Source organism: Neophocaena asiaeorientalis, unplaced genomic scaffold (assembly GCF_003031525.2).
Source record: "Neophocaena asiaeorientalis asiaeorientalis breed wild unplaced genomic scaffold, Neophocaena_asiaeorientalis_V1.1 scaffold269, whole genome shotgun sequence".
Taxonomy (NCBI): Eukaryota; Metazoa; Chordata; class Mammalia; order Artiodactyla; family Phocoenidae; genus Neophocaena; species Neophocaena asiaeorientalis.
The window spans coordinates 30155-43342 of record NW_020174154.1 but is presented as its reverse complement, the minus strand read 5'-3'; the positions used below and the strand labels follow the sequence as shown (position 1 = coordinate 43342).

General features: G+C 42.2%; 1 protein-coding gene and 2 long non-coding RNA genes across 4 annotated transcripts in view; 1 reads left to right on the top strand and 2 right to left on the bottom strand.

The window, feature by feature from the left end:
- Window positions 1-3724, bottom strand: part of LOC112406338 (uncharacterized) — a 7845-nt gene extending 4121 nt beyond the window's left edge. The window contains exons 1-2 of one of the 2 annotated variants that reach the window (XR_003004540.1): window positions 3628-3724; window positions 626-774 (exon numbers count right to left, since the gene is read on the bottom strand). This is a non-coding gene — a long non-coding RNA (uncharacterized LOC112406338). Of the gene's footprint in view, window positions 775-3627 lie in introns of both variants that reach the window. The other variant, XR_003004539.1, reaches the window with a different exon arrangement.
- Window positions 3725-4050: 326 nt separating this feature from the next.
- On the top strand, window positions 4051-7422 carry LOC112406342 (uncharacterized). Its single transcript, XR_003004541.1, has 3 exons — window positions 4051-4220; window positions 4445-4533; window positions 7308-7422. It is a non-coding gene; the product is annotated as an uncharacterized LOC112406342 (long non-coding RNA).
- LOC112406341 (Nance-Horan syndrome protein-like) overlaps window positions 6568-13188 on the bottom strand; it is a 14559-nt gene continuing 7938 nt past the window's right edge. The window contains 3 exon segments of the mRNA XM_024755096.1: window positions 6568-9097; window positions 11664-11790; window positions 12090-13188. The exon segment at window positions 12090-13188 is cut by the window's right edge and continues 78 nt beyond it. Coding sequence (XP_024610864.1) covers window positions 8488-9097; window positions 11664-11790; window positions 12090-13188 — 1836 coding nt within the window. The 3' untranslated portion in view covers window positions 6568-8487.

Below are 13188 nucleotides of genomic sequence, written 5' to 3'. Positions count from 1 at the left end.
TTTTTTTTCCCCTGTACTTGGAGGCTTGTGGGATCTTAGTTCCTCCACCAGGGATAGAATGTTGGAGTCCGAAGCACTGAACCACCAGGGAATTCCCCACACCTATGTTTCTTGATAAATTAATCTCTAAATCACCTAAAACATTTTGGGGGGAATAAGACAGTGCATAAGTAAGTAAATAGACAGTAAACAGCCATTACATTTCACTTAATAACTCTTTATTCTAAGAATGGATTATGAACTATAGGAATAATTTTAAGCCTACATAGAAGTATGTATGTCTGTTTCAAAAGACAAAATAATGTGGAATTGGGCTACATATTAATACTTATAAAAATATACCATGTTACCTTTGTATAGGTATGCTTTGTATAGGTATGCTTCGCAAAGTGCTTTCACATAATTATGTGAAAAGAGTCAGGAAAAAAAAGGACTCTTGGTAGGTAGTTAAAATTTAAAAACTTGCACACAAATGTTCATAGCAGCTTTATACATCAGTGTCCAAAACTCATGAACTGTGTATTTACAACCTCTGCATTTCACTGTACAAAATTCAATTCAATTTAGAAAAAAAATAGAACACAATGAAAAGAACAAAGACAGATTTTCAATTTGAAATACAAACCACATCGACTTCACTGGAGCAGCTAGACATCTTTTTTGTGCAACCAGAGCAACTCTGCTTTCTCTGAGTTGGGCCTAATTATTTTTAAACTTGCTGGCGGGTTATTTGCGAAACTCCTTGGCCATGTAGGACTGGTAAATCTTCAATTCCTGAAAAGCAACGCATAAAAAAGTTACTTCACCCACTTATCGCCTTAATAAACTTAACATGGATATGTTCTCAGAATACCAACTCAAGCTGAATTGGAGTCCTGGCTGAAGTTTAGAGAGCGACAAAATGAGAATTCTTCCATTAGTGATTTAGAATAAACCTTTAAAAAGTGAAGGGTTTTATTGCCCACGCGTAGGAATAAGAATCCAGATCGAACACATTTCCAAATTGTGAAGCGGATGCTCCACAACCTAAAGGCTACAGAGTAAGTGCTGGAGACAAATGAACAACAGAGCATATGAGTCCTAACTGCTTTTGTCAAGGAGCTCAGAAGCTTTTTACTCAGGGAGACTGCGGGCCTCCAAATGTGAGTCAGGAGTCTCTTGTGGCTTGGGCCGCCCACCACGGTGCGGCCTGGAAAGACCACTAAAGACATCGCCTCCTCCCCTGCTCGGTGAAAACTGGGTGAGATTACGTCTAAGGTCATTTCAGTGCTAAGATTATGATTGCTTCTGTAGTTAAATTTTAAATTAAACCTAAAGGACTGTATGTGAAAAATAAGCCAAAAACTCTTCTTGAATTATGTAGGCTCGGTTACGGTTCTGAGTCATTCATCTCTGCCACCAGGAAGACGTTGAGTGCAATGCTGTCATATCATATCTCGTAGTAGATTTGAACACTGGCATCACAGTACTGGGAGGGGCGTTAATGAGAGAGCTAGGTTCCCTTTATCCATACTGAGCCAGGGCAGGAATGAGGCGGAATGAAGGGAAAAGTAACTCTCAAGTTAGACAAATGCAGTCTAATAATGTGGAATAAATTCAAGTTATTAAATACCTCCAATTTGAGCTGTAACTTGAACCAAATTTTACTTTTTTAGACTATGTTTATTTTTTCTGATTATACAACTAATACAAGTTATGGATACTTAAACTGGTGTTTTCATACAAAGGAAGACTACACAGCTATGAGAATAAACCAATTATTGCTACACACAGCGAGGAGGACGCATCTCAGGAATCTCAAAACTACAACCTTGAGTAAAAGCCAGACCCAGAAAAGAATACAGTGTATGAGCTCAAAAAGAGGCAAAAGTAAAAGAAGTCTTTCTAAATTAATAACTTTAGATATACCATAGTCACCTTCAACTTCTTCGTTTCCTATCTTGCAAATAGGCCATGATTTATTTAACTAGTCCCAAGTCATGGATATTCAAAAGTCACTCCTCAAGTCTTGCTCTTACAAAGAACACTGCAGAGCAGGCTCCCACCTCTACCTGAACTCACACAGAAAGAGAATAGTGAGTTAAAGTTTCCCAACTCTAGGGACCATTTCTTATACTCTGACTGTATTTCTAACAACTTTGTTTTAGAGATTTAAATATATAATTTTTCTTTAAATTTGAACTATGCCACAAAGTACAGATAATAGCATCTGACAGATTTTACTGCTTACTCTGTGTCAGGCAATGTTCTAAGCATGTGATGTATGTTAATTCATTTAGCATTCCTGCCAACCCTACAGGGCAGGCTCTATTATCATCCCCATTTTCCTTAAGAGAAAACTGAGGCAAAGAGACTTCAAGTAACCTACCCAGGTCTCATAGTAAGTAGTGCAGTACGACTCCAGAGCCTATGCGCTTTACTTCTTCATTATTAAAATCACCTGGAATCCCTTTTCGACAAAGAACAAAATAAAATCCAGAACTCCTACCGTGGCCTACAAGGTCTTTACAGTCAGGTGCCTCCACACTGCTCAGAGGTCACCTCTTATCACTTGTCCCTTTGCTCTAAGCCTAAGATACTTACTAGCTGGCCTTTTATAGACAAAGTTTGCCAACCATTATTAGAGACTCTGACAGACAGTTCCCTAATGGCTTAATTACAATGCTGCTAAAACTCGGCAAGAACCACTACTCGGCAAAACAGGGCAGATTGCAGTAGCCAGAGCCCTCCACATTTTTTTTTTTTTAAAACAAGATCGTGTCAATACACTGATCACTTTCTAAAAATCCTGTCAGGACTCTCAAAAGCAGCCGTATCAAACTTCTGCGGCTACAGAGTCGGCCAGACCTGGGGCGGGGGCGGGGGGGGGGATAATGCCGTCCAAACTGCATCCCCATCACCCATCAGGGAATCGAGCCCATGCCGTGCTTTATAAAACACCGTGCAGAAAAGTTGCTCGTTAAATCACGATTTGTGAACATTAAGCCAGTTTAAAACTCTAGAGCAGTTCGACTTCAGGGAGAGCCGGGTAAAGGGGGGGCAGCGATCCCCAAGAGACGAAGATATCAAACTACCGTGCTCAATCCACATCTTTACTTTGTTTAGCCTCGCGTACGTATTTACAAGTGAGGCTGCACTGCCTGATCAATCGCGGTTACCATCCAAGCCTCAGAATCAACGTTTGCACCTCAAAAAATGTTACAACGAACCAACTCGCTGGTTAATAGATTTTCCAAACTCAAAATTCTAACAAGTCTGAGAGCCTTGGTCGTTCGTCGCTCCCTCACCCACCAAGGAAGAGAAAGGACGAAAAAGGATCGGCTCTCGGAAAGTCAGCGCAAACCACTCAATAAGGGGCCACATCTCAAGCGCCTACGCGCTGGCATCCCGGGAGGGGCGGTGGGAACCACTCCGAATCATCCCCAAGCCACCCCAACTGCAGCGCGGCTGAAACTCCAGAGTAGACTCGGTCTTTCCGAAAAGGCAAACCCTTTCTCTTCCCTCAGGCAAACCCTCCTCCCCCGCCACCCCGCTTCGGAGCGCCACAGCCGTGAAGTAGAATCCTTCCTCACCTGCTTCAGGCGCACATCTAAGACAAGAAAGTTCAAAGGGAAGAAAAAGTGTCACCTGACAGGCCTTTGCTGGCGCAGAGCCCGCCAAATCGGCCTCCGGAGGGCGCCGGACGCAGGTAGCAACGGACGGCGCCTCTGCCCGGGCGGCAACCGCTGTAACGGTTATCAACGCCTCAAACGTTCCTCGCGCCGGAAGTACGGCCCGCCCACGTGACGCGCCGGCCGCGAGCCCCACGGAAGCTGAGGCGCAACGCTCGTACCTGTGAGCACCCGAATACTTAGGTTCCCACGCGCGCAGCCGGTCGCTGACCAATCAGCGGCCGCTACAAGACATGCCTGGGCCGTCAGCCGACCAATCCAGCGGACCTCTGAGCCGTTGCAGGGGAGCGGGCGTCGCTAGAGCTACTGCCAAGGGGAGAGGCTTTGGTTCCCTCGGGGCGGCCGCACTTCCGGCCTCTGAGCCCCTGTAGATCGGTGTTGTTCGCTGGGGCTGGTGGGATCGGAACCCTGTGCTAGACTGAAAACACGAGCCTCTAAGGCTGAGAGGGGTTTAGTGCCGGCGCGCGCGACTTTTTCTGTGTTGGAGCGGGTTTAAGGAGGCGGCTCTGGGGGGGTGAGGCGTTTAGGTGCGTGGCCTCCCCACTCTCGGTTAGTTCTTTGAAGCTTTTTTTTTTTTTTAATGTAATTCCCCCCTTTTCCTCCTCCTTCCCCGTCCCTCTGTGACGCACCCCAGACGTCGACATTGACTCAATCCTAGGCGTGCACGTCAGTGCTGGAGTTCGAAAGGGGAGGGAGCGGGAGCGGGGCTTTAGCAATTGTGGTTTGGTACATACTGGGAAAAGTTATTTTAAAAAGTTGTTATCTCTCCACAGGGTGAGGTAACACAGACCTTGGAGCCAGATTTGCTGGGTTTGTACCCCAGCCCCAACAGTTAAGCGCTCTGTGGCTTTGGGCAACTCAGGTAAATGGCTCTGCGCTTCAGTTTCCCCATCTGTAAAATGGGCACAACGTGGGGGGATGCTTCCTGAGTTAGAGTCGGCAAAGCACTTAGAACAGTATCTGGCACATAAGTTTGCGTAATAAAGGGTACATGACATTACTTAGTGGCACATCGAGGTTGTTCATCTGAGGAAGGAGGCACAGTCTGAGTAATTATCAGAAGCAAAGCAGGTAACTTTAAAGTAAAGCCATAAATATTTTTCTGGCCTGGAGAGGTACAGGAAAGTATACTGGACACTGGAAATGTATTCTTTCTTCTCTCAAATACAAAGCAAGATCGGAGCCGGTTACAGAGATAGTATTCATTATTTTGCTCATACTTTTGCCATAGCAGTTCCCCTCCCATATGTCCAGACCCCTATGAAACACTTGCCGTTTGTTAAACCCCAGGAGTGCAATTACATAGCAATGAAGAGAGCAGCCAGTTGTTTAATTGCAGTCACGTTTATTTGCAGTTTCTATACACACTTTCTAGGTAATCAAACTTTTCTGGTACATTTTTTTTGAGAGGGGTTCACAATGAAACTGTCACCATTTTTACTAAAAATAAATACAAGACTTAAAGTGTTGCACAGCTCTAAAATATACAAAGGCTTGAATTGAATGTAAACGTTGAAAACATCTTACAAAAGAAACCATTTTTGCAACGATTTAAAAAGTTCATATTTACAGATATTACAAAAATACAAAATGGAGGCAAGTCCATAAACCATTGTCTTTCGGCCAGCATGAACTGGTTCTAGTACCAAAAGAGTTACACTGTAACCTTCCTCATAGTTGTAAATCTTTGTCATGATCTAGTTCTTTCAGTCTGCCACCACTGCAGCAAATGTACTCACTGAACTTTGGCAAGAGCAAACAGTGTGTTTTGTTTGCTGCAACTGGTCCGTGTCCTCTACTTAGCCAAAAAAAATCAAAAAATCAGGAAAAAAAATTTCCCCCACACAACATAGGCATGTTGTATAAACACAAAGGAAGAAAAAATTAGCATCAGTGCAAACAACAGAAGAAAAGTTTGGGTTGATGTTGTTCACGATACCTAATGTGTGTACCCTGCTTTAAGACGGCAGTGATGTTGAAGACAACCCTCTAAATCTTGGTCTTACGTGCTACGTGATAAAGCCATGTAGAATTACTAAGGAATTTCTTGCCTTTTTTTTTTTTTTAACTCAGTTTGTTACTCAATACTCTTTTGCACAGTGAATTTTAAATCCATCTTTATCTGGGTTTTTTTTTTAAATCTATGAAATATAAAATAGAGAAACTCTGCTATAAATTTTTAGAGTAAACAAAATAAGTAAAACTATATTCTAAGGGTTAGTTCTGTGATCATTACATATAGAAGGTATCTTATTGCCTCACAGTTCAAGTCAATATGTATTTTAAAATATATATAGTACCATTACTTAAATTAATGTCAATAATAAGGTGACATATTTGTTAAAGCCAATTTGTGTGTTTTCTGTTCAAGATTTAGAATCACTTTTAAAGCCTACATACCTTTCTTTACGCTTAAAAAACCCCTAACTACACAAAAGCCGTACTGCAAACGAGCTGCTTTTATGAGAATTACAAAAAATCACCTATTGTGACTGGAAATGACTTTTTTTATTGCATTTGTCTAAAAACCTTACTTTTAAAAGTTTGCCAAGTATACTTTTCAAAGTATGAGAAAAAGTTATTCACGTTCCCATGTGGTGTCAAACCATGCTGGTTTTCTTAACTAATGGGTTCCAATGAGAAATGATGGTCCATTTTTTTCAAACCCCCAAACATTTTTCTTTTAGTAAAAGGTATAACACTTCGTAAATGTTCATATGTACGCTTTACCAGGTAGCTTATCTATCCCTGCACAAGCACACGCGTGCGTGCGCGCACACACACACACACACACACACACACATATTCTCCCTCCTCTACCCCGCCACCCCCAGCACCCATTTTACATACGAGGATGACAAGAAATTAAGAAACACAATTTGATAGTGAAAACAAATAGAATAAACCAGACATTTTTTTTTTCTTTCCAAAGAAACAAACAAAAACCCAACAGCAATCAGATTCTGTAATTCTCACTCTGTAACATCTTAAAAAGTGTTTCTATTGAAAGATAGCATCTTCTTAGACCGGGCTTTCTCCTTCATTTTGCATGAACTAAACCAAAACCACAAACCCCCTTTCACACATCCTACTTTCCCAAATACCACTTGCATAAGCTTAAAGCCAGCTGTTTATCAACTTCTTGGTAACTCTGGTATGTTCTATCACTCTAATCACATTCTATTCTTTTATATAGGCCGTATTCCTTCTTAGTTCTCTACTTTCTACCTTCTCCCATTCAAAACATTCCAAGTACATAGCTGCTTATATTTCCGACATATCATTTCATACAGTATCAGTTCATGTCAAAATCACAGGTGTAAAACCCATTTGCAGATTTCAACTTGTAACTACATTTATTTTTCAGTTTTAAGACAAGAAAATTCAAGTAATTCAGCTTGTTTCCCTGCCTTCATTTTATCAGAGCACTTGCCCTGACATTTCCTTTCCCACCCACCACCCTCCCCTTTTGCCATCAAGCAGATAGAGTAAAATCAGACAAAAACTCAGTTATATGTAGCATTGTGAACCAGAGCTGCTCCCCATTCCCATTTTAACAGTGAATTTAAATAATGCATATACACATACCTATTTCCCAACTACGTTGTTCACAGTGTCATTTCTGTTAATTTTTAGGTAGCATGAATCTCATCAGCACAGAGAGAAAGCTTCACTGAAAACTCACTGCAGGTACTTACTGATAAATCCACAGCTCTGTGGCGTGCTTATGTTTTATTTTCGTTTGTTAAAGAACCTGGAGCTAATTGCTCAACTGTTTAAGGAGTTTAAAGATTCTAGTCCTCAGATTAGGACTGTTTATGTCCCCAGTAGTGTAATATAAAACATAACCTAAAATTAACTACTGTTTTCCCTACTCATTCTCTTTAAAGCAATCCACTGAAAAATTGAAGTTTAAAGGACACTGTCAAGTGCTGTTGTTCAGGGCTTTATGTTGAGAATGATGATTTCTCTCACTGATTTTTTTTTTTTTTTAAATCGAAAGCATGCTTTTCATTCTGTCCGAATTACCACATGGCAAATCACAGCCACGTGTTACCAGTAGTTTGTTTGGTGCTGCAGTTTGTCACAAAAATGGTTAAGTGTGGATTCATTATTTTAAATTAATCACATTTCACTATATGACCTCAAGATTTCCTTTATTTCACCAGTTTAAAATTCATATTTTGAGGTTTACCACTCAGAAATCATATTGGTGGACATTTAAATATGGTATTTGATACAAAAATGGTATTCACAGAATACAATTATTACACTTTATTTGTTGTGTTCTATAAGCAGTTGGTGTGGTAGATAATTGGCCACATGTCCACTCGTCATCCATAAATCTATTTACACATTTTTATCAAAAATACGGTATTTACATGTGTGTAGTTCTTCTAAATTTTGCTTTAGTTCATTTTAATGTAAAAATATACCGAACCTCCAGAGTATTTCATCCTCTTAAGAATTATGACAGTGAGGGCTTTGTTTTCTGAATAGGCAGCTCTGGGAAAACTTTTTCTAGGTTTCATGAAAAGCAGACATTTTCAACTTCTCTATTACCAAAAGGAATGAGATTGGGTAAATCAAACTACCCTAAAGAAAAATATGAAAGACAGCGTAGCTACTTAAAAATATGGAAAATAATCAAGAAAGGCCAAACCACCTTCCATTTCCCCAGCAAATATTTAGGAACTTGTTGGTAAGCGTGATGGTACCCCACCATGTGCTGACTTCTCCCCAGTCTTCCGTTCTGCTCCTCCATCCTCATATGACTAAGGTTTTGGCCTTTGACAGCCAGCCTGGCATGGACCACCTATGTTGAGCTCTGGGAGGATCGGTCATCATGTGGGCTCCCATCGGAATTTTCTGTCTCGCCTTCGGAGATGGCCTGCATGGGCGCGTTGTACAGCCTGCAGCGGACACTGTAGCGGCTGCTGCTGGCCGCAGGGGGAGCCCGGGAACGTCCAACCCTTGCCGATGCTGGGGTGGCAAAGTTCTTTGAGGAGAAACCTTCTGCATTAACCCGTGGGGAGCATGGAGAGAGGGGGGACAGCGCTTCAGTTCCTGGTGCCCCCTGATGGGCCTCGTGGGTGCTTTGGGGGGACTCGGCTGTGAGTTCCCCAGGAGGTTTGGGCAGGATGGGACTCTTCAGGATCTCAGTAGCAGACATACGGTAACTGGAATCCGAGCGACTGCCTTTCTTGAGGAGTAATAGCTTAAACTCTTCATTCGATGTGTTGGACTTTTTGGCATTTCGGTAGATGAGGCCAGGAGACCTCTGGCTGTTTGGGGTGGTCACATTGCTGTTGGTTGAGGTGACAGAACCAGCACTGTTGCTGCTACTGCTGCCCAGGGAAGCTCTAGATTTACTTCGAACAGACATGTCCCCAGAATCTTTTCTTCCAAGTACTTTCCTCTTGGACCTTTCAAGAAAAGGAACAATCTCAGTCCACATACACTTCAATGAAACTAAAAGTGTTACGTCACACTCAGCCATCTCCTTAAAGAGCAGTTTGTTGTACCCTGTCTGATGGGATACTAAGCATTAGGGCTGTAGGGGTGAGGATTAAGATACGTTGCTTGCCCTCGCAGCACTCACAGCCTGAGGGAAATTCTCCAGTAACCAGTGGATATGAATTAGGTTTTGGAAATGACCATTTCAAATAATGACTAGTGTGGAGGCTAGAGGTTCTAGGGGAGGGCTTACTGGGAGTTTCACAAGAGCACAAGGAAATACTGCTCTCTGACTCTTGGTTAGAGTGTAGGTGGTGAAGGACTGTCACTTTTATTCAGCCTGTCTGCAATACAGATGAAATCCTCTGATGTCTGGGATTGGCTTCCAGTGAATACCAGGAGAGCCAAGTGGAAGGAGGTGTGGATGGGACAGGACTGGCCATAGGCTGATGGTTGATAGGCTTGGGTGATGGATATGTCTGTGGTGCGTTTGGCTGGGGGTGGGGGCAGGCAGTGGTGAGTTATACTATTCTGTCTACTCTTAAAATTCCTCCATATAAAGAAATTTCTTACATGACTTCTTGAGTAAGTCAATCCATTTTGGCTGCAGATCCCATTTGCCGTAGCTGCCCAGGAATATCTGTCTACAGTGTATTAATCAGTAAGCCAACTTTCTGGAGGAGCTGGAAACCTAGACCACCTCTGGAGCTCTTAAAGCTCTGTGCACTATGAGCTCTCAAGAAGAGAAAACTTTTATTGTCACTGTGCTGCATATAAATGAATAAACAAACAAACAAATTCTGCATAAATGTAAATCTAAGATTACCAAACTCTGTAGGTCTACCAAACCTAGGCACCCAGCCATCGTTATTATTATATTATTTCTTTTGATAAATAAACAGGCATAAATTTCGTGAACTTAGTCACTGAGTCAGCATGACTCAGTTCATTGCTACGTACTGGCAGCATGCTTTCTCACCAACCTAAAAGCCTGTAGGTTAGAGAAAATGTCAGTTGTGCAACTGGACCCCAGCCTGATTATGGTTCACTGAAAGCTTCGTGGTTGCTATCTCGTGTATGCCAGTGTCTGGCACTCTAATAGGGTAGGGATTTCAAACTAATGTCTGCTTTTAGCATCTACCATATTCTAGACACAGACGTGATATTTTATCATCAAAACTGAATATGTGAGCTATAGGTATCCCCAGTTACAGCAAGGGAAATAGGTACACAGGTTTTAACTGACTCAAGACTGGACAGGAAGTGGCAGCATTGGGATTCAATTCCAGGTCTTTCTGACTCTACTCCTTACATTCTGTCCACTCTTCAAGACACTAGCATTTGGTTTTTTAACTTCACAGCATTTAATAACTTGTCCTGAGGTTGGGGATAAAAGGGGGTGAGGAGAATATAATCAGGGACAAAGAAAAATAATGATTCTACACCCTCCAAGTGGAGAGGTGAGCCTGCCAAGGTCTTCACAGAATGTGTTTGTGATTGGCTCGTTTAAAAAAAAAGTTGTTGTAGGGCAGTGTTCCTTCTTTATGAGAGAACCACATCAACAGAAAACACAAGTTCCCCTAAAAAGTAGGATCCTGGGAAAAACAGTGGTAAGCTGCTTGTAAAGAGCTTGCTTCAAAGAGTATAACTTCATGAGGTAGACAGGACAGTCCCCAAGCTTTGTCCCTTGGGAGTCGCATCTAGGTCACCAAGGCCTAGTGAAGTAGGCAGTGGCAGCTGTGAAAGGAGTAGCTATGTTATGACTGGATAGCTCAGTCTGACATGGGTTCAGTTTCCAGGGGCTGGTTCCTGTTTCGTTCTTCGATCACAGGTTGTAAGGAGTATTCTTGCAAATAGGGGCCTTGATCACAGGGGTCCAGGGGTCAGATGAGAGAATATGAATGGTCAGCATGGATGCAACGCTATCCTGGAAAAGCAGCCTAGAGGACATCCCCTATTCATGGGATATGGAGCATTACAGTTAAGAGAAGGGCAGTGTTATTAAAGAAATGTAAGTTTTAGGAAGAGAGGGAAGAAAGGGAGCAGTGATTAGTTGTGAGCTGTGAAATGGGCAGGTTTATATACTGTTTTGTCTCAAACTTGGGGCTGTGTTTAGTGAGTCACCTTACATTTATCCCTGCTAGTGTAGGATTATAGCTTTGAGCATGTGTTTTTAGGTTAAGGAATTGTTTAAATGTCAGAGATTACACTAGAGTTTGAGCTTTCACCCTTAAGTTACTTGACCACAAATTGTTTTCAAATTAAAAACTTGTTTCAGAATGTCTTTCCTAGGGAAAAAAACAACAGCTTCCCTCAGCAGTTCTTAGGAAAGCCTCTCAACTGAGGTCTGCCTAACTGTATATAAGGCCACATATTTCCCAACTTGAATATGTCTATCAATTTGATTTGGAAAAATAATTTTTCTTTGCTTGCTTATGTTTTTTGCTGAATGTGTCACAAGTACCCAGGGCTTTTCCATATTTGCATTTGACGAGAAGCACGTAAGAAGCAAAACCTTTGGTATTGTTGCCTCACCTGTGAATGACTGCAAATAAATCCTCCGTTGTTCGAGGTTTATTTGGAGACACAAACACACTTTCTGCTTCAGCCTGAGAGTCTTCACTTAGTGGTGAAATCACAGAGTCATCACTCGGTGACGATTCTTAAATTAAGAACAAAAGCATCTTTAGGAAGAAGTCACCCAGCACGCTGCTGGGCTTCACTGACTCAGGGAACAACTAAGCAACAGTTACCTGACCGCCATTTTTAAAATGAAGGAGCTGTCTGTCACACTTAGTCCCTCCATGATAAAAGCTTTTATCTTAATTGTTTTAATAAGTGAAAAGAAGGAGGGAAACCAGTACCCCGGGCTGTACTGTATTATGGGGAAGGTAAGAAAGAAAAACTTCAGGAAGTGCCACGAGACACCTTCCCATTGTGACAAAGGTGTCAACAACTGACCTTTCAGTGAAACCTCATCCACACTTCCTTGGGTCTCCTCTGCTGCTCCGCTGTTATCAGAGGCACTTTTGGCTGAAATACCTGAAGCAATATTTTCCTGCTCAGAACATTTTTCAGGGCATGGATTTACGGTTGGCACCTCTGCTTCATAGCTGATATTCCCAGGCACTTTGTCATGGTGGCGGCTCATCCCAAGTTGATGCTTAAGTTGGTTGCTTATGTCTGTGACTCTAGTTGGTGAGTCTGACTGAGATGTGAGCACGTCCACAGACACAGGGTATGCAGCTTCCTCCCGGTCGACAGAAGATACCTTGTGGACCTGCGCTAGGGCTCCGTCTGGCCCAGCTCTACATTGTAGTATTTTGCCATCCAAATCGTTTGGGCGAGCAGCAGAGACCCTCTGAAATCCTTCTGTGGGAAAGTCACAACTTTCACTTGCTGTGTTTTCTGGAATAGGCTCACTCTCCATATGTGTTTGGTCTTTTGTGACACTTGAATCTAGAAGATTGGTACCAGCTGAGGTTACTATTTCTGGATCACAATGATTCTTCACATCAAAAGAACGGTTATTTTCTAATTGTAGCTTATCTGATTCCATCTCAACTGCAGAGGAGTCTAAAAAGGACAGTATGGTGTCTTCAGTGGAGTACTGACGTGATAGTGATTTCTTAGTCATATGTGGCCTAATCTTACCTGGAGACAGGGCAGCCATGGTGAGAGTGCTTTCCTCTAAGTAGGGGAGATCTGTATTGTTGCCTTCTTTTTGCTTAACTTCTTCAGACCTACTGATGGACCTAAGGTTGACAGATTTCAGGACTGTTGGTGTAATTGCAAGAGACGGTGGAGGATTTGACCTCAGTGTTTCTCCTACTGCATTTTGCTTATTATGACTGAAAACATGCAATGGGTGACGGTGGTGGAATGGTTTACTTAAGACATTATGAAGAGCACTTAGGTCAAGATGGGTAGGAGGTATAATTGGAAGTTCAAGGTCTTTACCCAGTGATAGAACTCCATCTTTTAAAGAGGGCTGCTGTAGTGAGGATTTCCTTTCTGGGACTTTTGGTTTTCTTTTGCTACCTCCAGGAGACAATGGGCC